Source organism: Aspergillus nomiae (genome assembly GCF_001204775.2).
Source record: "Aspergillus nomiae NRRL 13137 chromosome Unknown contig00669, whole genome shotgun sequence".
Lineage (NCBI taxonomy): Eukaryota > Fungi > Ascomycota > Eurotiomycetes > Eurotiales > Aspergillaceae > Aspergillus > Aspergillus nomiae.
In genome coordinates this window covers 1-10,073 of record NW_015378724.1, presented here as the reverse complement: position 1 = coordinate 10,073, position 10,073 = coordinate 1, and the positions used below count along the sequence as shown (strand labels likewise).

At 50.3% G+C, this 10,073-nt stretch overlaps 5 protein-coding genes across 5 annotated transcripts; 2 read left to right on the top strand and 3 right to left on the bottom strand.

Annotated features, from left to right (window-relative positions):
- Positions 1–771: 771 nt before the first annotated feature.
- Positions 772–2,307, top strand: ANOM_011406 (FAD-dependent oxidoreductase; the record flags this gene model as incomplete). Its single annotated transcript, XM_015556662.1, has 3 exons — positions 772–1,394; positions 1,458–2,140; positions 2,213–2,307. 3 exons carry the CDS (start codon positions 772–774, stop codon positions 2,305–2,307), a joined length of 1,401 nt encoding a protein of 466 aa, XP_015401115.1.
- Positions 2,308–4,292: 1,985 nt separating this feature from the next.
- Positions 4,293–4,796, top strand: ANOM_011405 (uncharacterized protein; the record flags this gene model as incomplete). The annotated part of the gene is made up of 1 exon (XM_015556661.1): positions 4,293–4,796. One exon carries the CDS (start codon positions 4,293–4,295, stop codon positions 4,794–4,796), a length of 504 nt encoding a protein of 167 aa, XP_015401114.1.
- Positions 4,797–5,245: 449 nt separating this feature from the next.
- Positions 5,246–6,496, bottom strand: ANOM_011404 (uncharacterized protein; the record flags this gene model as incomplete). The annotated part of the gene is made up of 1 exon (XM_015556660.1): positions 5,246–6,496. One exon carries the CDS (start codon positions 6,494–6,496, stop codon positions 5,246–5,248), a length of 1,251 nt encoding a protein of 416 aa, XP_015401111.1.
- Positions 6,497–6,950: 454 nt separating this feature from the next.
- On the bottom strand, positions 6,951–8,436 carry ANOM_011403 (putative MFS efflux transporter; the record flags this gene model as incomplete). The annotated part of the gene is made up of 6 exons (XM_015556659.1): positions 6,951–7,120; positions 7,175–7,229; positions 7,277–7,349; positions 7,397–7,589; positions 7,636–8,207; positions 8,258–8,436. The coding sequence occupies 6 exons, from the start codon at positions 8,434–8,436 to the stop codon at positions 6,951–6,953; spliced, it is 1,242 nt and encodes a 413-aa protein (XP_015401112.1).
- Positions 8,437–8,682: 246 nt separating this feature from the next.
- Positions 8,683–9,462, bottom strand: ANOM_011402 (rhamnogalacturonan acetylesterase; the record flags this gene model as incomplete). The annotated part of the gene is made up of 1 exon (XM_015556658.1): positions 8,683–9,462. The coding sequence occupies one exon, from the start codon at positions 9,460–9,462 to the stop codon at positions 8,683–8,685; it is 780 nt and encodes a 259-aa protein (XP_015401113.1).
- Between the last annotated feature and the right edge of the window lie 611 nt (positions 9,463–10,073).

Sequence of the window (10,073 nt, the reverse complement as noted above, 5' to 3'; positions counted from 1 at the left end):
GAGATAAGGATGACAGAAAGTAGGCGGAGAGAACTCACTGAGTTGGTCAAATGGTCCAGAGACACAAGCGCTATGTGGCTCCATATACTCTCTTCCCGTGGGTTTTTTGCGGATCTGACCTTTCCTTGTATGCATCTGCGAAATCACAAGGGCATGCAGTGACAGAATTTACATATGGAGGACCATGGGGATACAGAGGTCGAAAAGTCTGTCGCGGCTAAGATGGAGGACCTGGCAGCGTATAATGAGATCAAAGATAAGGTCGAGCCCTACAATTTCCTCATGCATATGGAGGAGTGGTACTTATTGACAGGCCTTTCATCCATGTTGATTGCTAACATCATCGAGAACCGTTTCCTCTGGAGCCCGGCATCACTCAATATCCCCTGCTTTCGTTCAAGTAGTGAAATCGACATATTAATTATATAACAAATAGCTTGTCTCATAACACACGCGACAGCTAGTTCCCGCAAAGACAAACGAAAGTTGAACAATGGGACAAATAGCTTTGAAATTTGCAGCTCCCCAATATCATGGGAGTCAGGTAATCTATAGATACTGAGAAATGATATTTATCTATTTACTTTTCCTCGCTATACCGAAGGCTACTTGCTGACGATCTGCGGCCTGCCAATCCATGGAAACCTTACCATGTGACCAAAATCGTATATCACGACGCCACTCCAGGCAACAACTATCCGACCTTTCTTAAACACCTAAACCACCATCGACGATCATATTGCATCTTACACTGGTACGCCTTAATCAATCATGAAAATAGTAATAATCGGCGGCGGCATCTCCGGATGTACCGCATACCTCCAACTTAAAAAGCATCTCCCCAAACCACCCGCCCCAGATCAGGACCACGAAATCACTATCTACGAAGCCTACGACACCAACAAGGACACCACTTGCGACGAGCGTGATGGCCCAACCCACTCCTCGACACTTATCGTGGGCGGTGGCTTAGGTATTGGGCCCAACGGCCTCAACGTTCTAAAACGTCTGGACGAGGATCTTCTCCATGACATCGTCCGTGGCGGATATGTAGTTCCGACGGGCAACATGAAAAACAAAAACGGACGTTTGCTCGTACGTATGGACGCATCAGATGAGCCAACTTCGCCGACTGAATTACCGATTCATACGGTCGGGTGTAGCCGACATTGGTTCTGGCGGTGTCTCCGCATGCGTATTCCGGATCGCGATATTGTGACGAAACGGGTCGCAGAAGTTGTTGCGAGCCCGGAGGGCCGGAATGTAGTCCGCTTTGCTAATGGTAGTTCGCCAGTGGAGGCGGATTTGGTTATCGGTGCGGATGGGTTGAAGGGGATTGTTAAACGGGCGCTGTTCCCTGAGGCAGGGGAGGATCCCTTTCCCCCTCATTATGAGTATGTACCTCCTGCTGGGTGAACCGGGGCAGAAACACAGCTTAGCTAACTCGATATAAACAGAGGCTTGTCAGGAGTCGGCGGGTTCATTGCAGCCGACAAAGTTAAAGATGACGTCGAGAAAGGCTCAATGAACTTCATCATCGGGGGCAATGGCTTCTTCGGCTACTTCTACACCGACAGTTGCCGATCGGCACCTCACAGGGACTCACCATATCATGTCTCCGAACCGGGCGAGAGTCTCGGTTGGTGGTCAACGTACCAAGTCGATGAGTGTCCGAACCCGAAAACGATTGACAAGGAGGATGTCGCGCGTCAACTGCGAGAACGCTACTCGAGCTGGAACGATCCAGTGATTCGGAAGGTCCTCGGGTCACTGGAGGTCAGCAATATGTATCCTACCTGGACGATGCCGCCTCTGCCGACCTGGGAGCGGAATGGCGTCGTTCTAGTCGGTGATGCAGCTCATGCATTGCCTCCTACTTCGGGACAAGGCTCGTCGCAGGCGCTTGAGGATGTTGAGGCGTTTGTTCTGTTTTTGAGTCACTATTTACATAAGGAATATGAGACCCATGGGCCTGATATTGATGTAAAAGGAGTGATCTCGACCGCTGCTAAGCCCTATATGGAGCTCCGCATCCCTCGTGTCCAGGCTATTCTTGAAGATGCCAAGCGGAGACAAAATATCAAGCGTGATATGAGCGTTATCGAGGAATATATAATGTACAGCTTTCTATGGATTCTTGGTGAGTATTATATCTTTCTAGTTTAGCTCCAGCCTGCGTGCAATTTGTTGGAACTACTACTGACAGATTAAGGCTGGTTTCCACGATTCTTTAGCAAGGAGATGAAGGCTGTCTTCAATTATAATATCGCGGATGAGGTACAGAACGTGCTGGAAGGTAAAACATAGTATACACAACATGTATACGCAGCTCTCCGCTCTTGATTCCAATGGAAATATGTTTATGTATCATCTCAACATGTACACTAATACAAAACACTACCCAGCTCAAAACCCAAACTTGGCTCTTGTAACCTTCATCAATAAATCCAAACACTCACTTACATCCCTCTCCATCCTCTTGTTCATTTTACTCTGCCTATTCTCACAATACGGACATTCGTTCTCACGACTAGGCGGGAAATACTCCCCGCATGTGCCACATCTCTGATAATGGCCGTTCTTAAGACAAGACTTGCCCAATACCTTTCTACATATTGTGCTGATGGCTATGTATTAGCTCGACTTGCTCCGTGCGATAGTTGTTGGTAGTTGACAAACCAGTGGTGTCCCATTTTGGATTTTTTTTGTTGTCGTGGATTGGTTTCTGCTGTGGTTGTTCTGGGGTGGTAGTTCTGGCGGATGAGCTGTGACATACCTTTTCGACCTATAGCCAGGTATGACGCAGGATATGTAGATAATATATATGGTATAGCAGTATTCTGGATAGGTTCTCCTGTGCGAATCTGTTTGTGCTATAGATGCCGTTGTGTCTTTGGAACGAATGATCCAAGAGCATACATTCATGCTCCATGCTTATGGACAAAGGATTTATTGTTGTCAGCGTGAAAGGACAATGAACACTTTGTTAGTCATTGTTTATATGCTTGTATTTAAAGCTAGATCTATAATTGTGGTTTATTGTGGGAGCATGGTGAAAGGGGCTGTCTTTTTGTCGTATAGCAGATCTAAGCTTGACCCAGCTGTTCCAGGAGAAGGATGTTGGTGAGAGACATGACATGGCTAGACTAACTCAGATGCAAAACACATGGATAAATAAAACTGGCACAATATACATGCACTGTAACATGGCTATCAGGACCAGATATATTGGTCAACGAGAAGTGTTAGTACATCACATAAAGCCCGGTAAGTTTGATGTCTATGCCAAATTCACGGTGTACACACACTAATAGCTTGTTACAAAGCTCACAGAGTAACAGCTCTATAATCCCAAGCCTCATGAGCTATTACGGGTATGTCAGGCCTACACCAGAGTTATTTCCGACTCGAATTCTTGACTCTACAGCTCGTCATGGGACATATGACCTCTCACTCTCCTGCCACGGAGTCAGTACTTCGACTACCTGACTCCCAAGAATGACCTGTCCAAGCCAAGACAGCATCGCGGGATACCACATCACGACCTCGAAGGATTTGACCATCGCATCCCACAACTAACAGACACGAAGAGCACACATCATACCCAAGAACCCCGTAGGGAATAGGGCCACCCCCGGATAACGCCACACCGCAGCACCCGAAACACCTCCAATTGCGAACAACGGCCCAGCCCACAATTAACGCCCATCCAGCCACCGGTTGGCCTTATTCTAACATCACAACCCATCTATATATATCTCCGGCTATGATTCGCCAGGATGACGGATCGGGGATGTCATGACCCGGATCCCCATACCCGGAGGATGTCCAATCAGACAACGCCTGGGTTCTGTATGTCCTTGTGAACCCAGACCATGCGCCAATGAGTTGACATCCGGGCATTGCATTGCCATGTGGAAACCGCGGCAATGGAGGGAACGCCATCTAGCTGTCTCGGATATAGGATCCGCTGGACGTCACCACGTCGCTGGCGACCGTTGCGGCGAGAGATAAATACGAGGATCCCTCTTGGCGAAAGTTAGTGGGGCGACGAGAGAAACAGCAGCAATGGGAAGCTTGCGTCCATGATCCGAGTACGAGGCCGCATCAGTAGGCATGATATATCATCATTTGATGAATGGTTGTGTTGGTATGGGTGGAGGTTGAGGGGGGGGTATAAATATGAGGTTCGATCAGTGCAGTTCAGCACATCCAGAAACCAGAACAATCAACAACATTCTACTCAGCTACATAGTCAATCACACAGTCCAATCCATACTACATCAATCAAAATGAACCTCCTACTCCTAACCTTCACCCTCCTCACCACCCTGACCACAGCAACCCCGACCCCCCGGCAGGACTCCCTCCTCTGGCCCTACGCAACCTACCGCTACTGGGTGCAAACGGGTAACTGGGTGCTGGACCCGCAGGACCAACTCCTGGTCGTCAAGAACGGCAACGCAGCAGACGAAACGACCAGCATCGTCACCTTCGACATCCCCGCCACTGCTGACGGCCACAAATGCAAGCTTCTGTTCGATCTCTGGGACCGCGACGTCTCCACCGGCTCACAGCTGGCCGACGTGTTCACCGCCACGAAGCCCACCGGTGCCAGTGCCAGTGCGTCGGACTCGGGCGCTCGCTGCAGTCTGTGTCGAAGCAGGTGGCCGAGGTCATCGTCCAGTCTAGGGACGAGCATGTCGGTCGGATTCATGTTCCCAAGCCCGGCACTGCGGACTGGGTGTTGGCTTACCAGGGGTATCCTGAGTTTGATTGTCCCGCTGGGCAGATGATTGGGTTTGAGTTTGTGGGGGTTAATGATCGGGTTGAGATTAGGTGGGATATTGGGGTTACGGGGCCGAGGGTGCAGGTTTTGTAGGTTGGTTATGCCGTAGCGTTCGGTTTGGGGGTTGGTGAGTTGGAAGGAGGTGAGATGGGGAGAAGCGTGTCGAGGTTGTTATTACTTGATGTTATTTGTATAGGAATGATTTGATTTGTTGTGTCTATATCACTGTGTATGGACTTTTCTGGGAGTATGTTGACTTCGTAGTGTATAGAGATCACCGAAATAGGGAGAAGGGGTAAGATGATAAAAGAAAGCAAATTAGGGGATCTGTTAGAGAAATATAGGAGGTGCCATTGCTAAGGTAGAGCTGAATGAGTCTCAGCATATTACTGTAAATTAACTAATAAGCAGCATTCGGGTATATCTATGTTACAGTACTTCCAAAAACACTCCACTTCACTCCGCAGCGAATATCTTTAGTCCTGAGCTCATTTTGAACTCCTTAGTTTCCTCTGCGACAGTCAATGAGACCGCCAGTTCCAATCCATTCCTGTGCAGAATGTTATACGTGACAAAGTCAGGGGACGGGCCCGTGTAGGTAGTGTTCCGCAGACCCCCAACGGTCGAACCGTTAGAATGAAAGAGAAGCCCAAACATACTGCCGATGTCAACCGGCTCGTTCCCTTTTCCAGTGGTAAAGACGATAGGGTTCTCAAGCTTCAGAAAGGCCTGCTTCAAGCCAATGGGATGAGAGGAGGAATGAGTGTGGTTGTGAGTATATGTCGGGGTGAGGTTTCCTGGTGCTCGCACCATAGTCTCAGACTTAATGGTCATGTTGACCCAGTTTAACTGAACTTTCTGTCCGACGTCCCTGATCTCGGGACTTGCGCTGGAAGGCTTGACGCCAATGATAATCGGGACAGGTGCTGGGTGATCGAGCTGAATGGCGTAAGGCCAACTGACCTCAACCGTATAGTGGAACTCCGGCACCTTGGATGAACCGAAGAGCTTCTGCGTCTTTTGCTTCAGGGATAGCTCCGCATGTTCCATCCCCGGCAGGAGCCGTTGGCTCTTGGCCCTTCCGGCGAGCACGCGCGACTGGAGGTCATAGTTGAAGATGCCGGCTTGCGGGGCATGTCGAATTGTGATAGGAAACGTCGCTATTTCAGTCTCGAACGACCCGGAGCGACCATATATCAGCTGAGCCTCGAGGTAGTATTCCACGAAGGCCTCGGAGGAGGTACGCCAGCCGCGACCACTGGAGAAAAAGCTTGCAGGCAATGTGCTGCGGGCAAGGGTCTCTTTATCCAACGGCAGGTAACTCTCTTCTGGACAGTGGCCCTGCAGCACCTGATATGATGGCCGTGTGGGGATCTCAACTGAGAATGGCCATATAAGCGGGTTGTTCACACTGCCCTGGGGAAGATGTAAGGGTCCGTGGAAGAGAGTCTCGCGCGATGTATGGAATAGTTGCCAGCGACCACGGTAATGGCTGGTGCTGGTCGTTTGGCCGTTGTTCCTCTTCACCGTGATCTTTGTTTTCACGCGTCCGACCAGTGTGAGAGTCACCATTGCGTCGGGGGTGACGATATGTGAACGGCGGACTACATTGCCGATGACGGTATCCCCACCGATGTATGTCCAGCCGGGGGGTGAGGCGAGGTCGATGTTGATGTTCTCGTTGCCGGTCTTCGCAGTTTGCGGCATGGTGTGTTCTTGTTTACATGTAGTTGAAGTCTAGAGGGTGCACTGGGAATTCTGAACAATATAAAGCAACTACTTTCGTAAATCTTAGCGAAGGCGACGTCATCTGACGGGATATACAAAGTGGCTGAGTTTGAGGCCGGGCAATTAAGGCAGACTTTGATTCCTGGTCAGCCTATACCCCATCTGGTATAGGCCGTGAAGATCATTGGATCACTCGTGTAAGCTTGAGTGGCTTGGAATATATCGATCAGTAACTATTCCATTCACGATGTGAAATCTGTGTAGAGATATGCAATCGCTATGTTGTTGTGCAACGCTAGTGGACCAGTCAGAAGGCTTTGTCAATCTAGTAAGCAATGTTCTACACTGCTATTAATGACTTATACCAGGCTTACTCGCTCGCTATAAATATCCGGTCTTAATATAGGGGCTTCAATTGACAAATTCTAGTCCATCAATCGTGATGCAACCGAGACTTGGGGAGCATCAGCCAGGAAACACCAGTAGCGCCGAGCAGCCCGACTAGCATAGGCTGCAGCACTGATACGCCGACCTTCGCTGCCATGACACCAGTAACAGCTGGGAAGATGGCCCCTCCAACCTGGCCGAGGACGAAGATGAATGCTATCGCTGATTGTTAGCTTAGCCTCTATGCATATGTGAATCGAGGCGACATACCAAGTGCCGATGAGCGAATGTCCGTCGTGAAGATCTTCGATGCGACCGAGATGCCCTGAGCCGTTAATCAGTTAACTTTCAACTCACGTAGGAATAACTTACTGTTGCAAAGAAAGGACCGGAGAAGAACCCGAGAAGACTAATCGCTACTGCTTCGGCGATGATATTTGGAACGCTAGTCGCATTAGTACATCGTCGCGCAACAGCTCCATCCGAACTCACAGCCAGAACACCAATTCTAATCCCACGCAGAGCAATACATAAATGAACACCATGCGTCGCTCCCCCAGGCGATAGGTCGGCTCAGCCAATATCAGTCGGCCTAAGAAACCGCCACCGTAAAAGCCGGCAGGGACATATCCCATGTCCTTCAGGTCGCCATCGCGCACGTGGACCAGGTATTCCACAATCCAGCCTACATTATAAGTACCTGTACTCCCATGAAAAGGTCGATAACTTACCTCCAGCTGTGATAACGGCACCGAGGAAAAAGAAGAAATACAAACTCAGAATCCACACGCCTGGCTGCGTCAGAGTCTTCTTTATCTCTTGCATGGGACTCTTTTGTCTTGCGTCCTGAGAACCCATCTCGCCCTGCGTAGGACGCTTAAAGGTCAAGGACTCCTGGAACGCGATAATCACAAGGACAAAGTTGATGACGCCTAATCCTAACGGCGCCGTGTAGAACAGTTCCCAGCGCGACTGTGCTCCTGCCGACGCTACTGCTGTGGCGATGAAGGGTCCGGTGAGACATCCCGCCATATACATCGCATGGATAAACCCGAGCCATCGATGCGCTGCTTTCACGGATGCCACGAACGTGTTCGCGTACGTGTCCTGGTACGCCTGGCCAAGACTCGCAATGAAAAACGTCACCGCAAACAGAGGCAACGGAGGTAACCAGGCTCTCAGGGCATGGGCCAGGACTTGTAGCGTTGCACCCATGACCAAAAACACGCCAAGGTCCAGATACTGGCTCAGATGACTATTGGAGAGAGCGGCGACAAGCCAACCGCAAAAGGTCGTGCCATACCTGCATTCTGACATCAGTGTCATACTTGAAGATATGGCGGGTGAACTAACACTATAGACACCATATTTGTGTCTATGTCGTAGGCTTCTCGAATATACGGAATCAGCGCTCCCAAGCTCCCATCATTGACGCCCGCCACGTAAAACGCAAAACCAGCACTGATGAGTTTCAGGAGTAGTCTTGGGGTCTGCGGTTCTGGCTCCGGAGAGTCTACTTGGACGGACTCCATGGCGAGCAATGCGAAAGCTAATATTCGTATCCAGCAGTGAACAGGATCCCTTACGAAGCTATATAATTTTGAACAGCACAGCGGTGCAGCGGAAAGTCGGACCGAACTTGACGTCGGTACGTAGTTGATTAAATTACCCAAAACGGTAAAATTAGCAGCAAACAACATCCACCACAGCCCTAATTACTCATTACAATCTATCAAATCACATCCCTGAATGTGTCTCTAAGAGTACAGAAATCACGCTCATTGTGGCCAATAGTATTGGCCCTTGTCCAGCGCCGTCTGCAATTTCGGATCCACATGGACAAACCCCGCGTCACCCAATTGGGGGAAATCCTGGATGATCAAGCCGGCGACCATTCCCCCGAAGACCTGACTCCCAGCCGCGTTCAAGTGCGTCGAGTCACCCGCTTTCAAATCATACATGTGCGCACTGACCGGCCCAATACTATTCAGGTACAGCGTGCTGGCTCGGTTCAAGTCAATATACGACGCTCCCGTCTTCTTCGCGGCCTTAATCGTCGCGACCCGCTCATTTTCCAGACTCCGGATAATTGTGGGCACCCCGGTGGAATTATCATACTGGCGCCGAGCAAGTGGAGTCACTAGGATGGGCACGCCCCCCGCATTCCGCACCTCTCCGACGAAAGTCTCCAGGTTGGTCGTGTACTCTGCGATGGTGATGTTGGCTTTCGGCTTCTGATCGTTGTGACCGAATTGGAGGGTCACGTAGGGCTGATAATTGGCTTTCACCTCCTCAAGCTTCTTGATGAGGGTGTCCCAGTCCCCTCGCGTGCGGAAGCTGACGGTTGTGGCTCCGTTGCGGCCGTAGTTCTGGCCTTTGGCGCCCTTGGCCAAAGTCGTCTGGATGAATCCATTGCCCCAACCCCCTCCGTTCGTCGTTTGCACCGCGGTGGTGCTGTCGCCGGCCAGGAGAAAGAACGGCGGTTTGTCCGCCGCGGACCGTGGCACACTCAGCGCGTGGAGGGTGAGGAAGAAGAAGAACAGGAGATACAGCTTCATGGTGGTGGGCTGCAGGTTCCAGAACGTGGACGCCCCCTATTACAGTGAAGCGATCGCTAGTATTTATCTACATTCAGGGAAAATTCTTGTATCTCGGCATTCCAGCAGTCGACGACTTCTAGCATGTGAGAAGCTATGTAATCCTACAGGGGTACATTACGGACCAGAGCAGGAAATGAGCCAGTGCGGGGACATGTGTAAATGAAGCATTTCCTAGATAGGGATGGTACTCCGGTCTAGATTCACTCGAGCATATGGCATCATGAGAATTAATTAGGCGTATGCCACTGTGGGCCGTCTAGTGTCTGGGGAAGATCGATCGCGCGGGAGGAATGAAGGATTCCCCACGAGGATACCAGATTGGAACTGGACACTAGATGAGAGCAACATCAGGGGATAGGGGCATGGGAATAATTCGTGAGGGTTACGACCGCTGATAAATGAATGTTCGGAGTGACCGAGGCAGAGGGGGCTGGCTTGGGCAACACTTCCTACCCAAGTGGCTAAGGCCCCCTGGTACCTCGTATTGATACCATTGGTTCGTCCACAGCCAGGAAACAGGGCACCACCGAAAAAGCCCTTAATTATGGAGCCGGCAACTTTAGTGACAA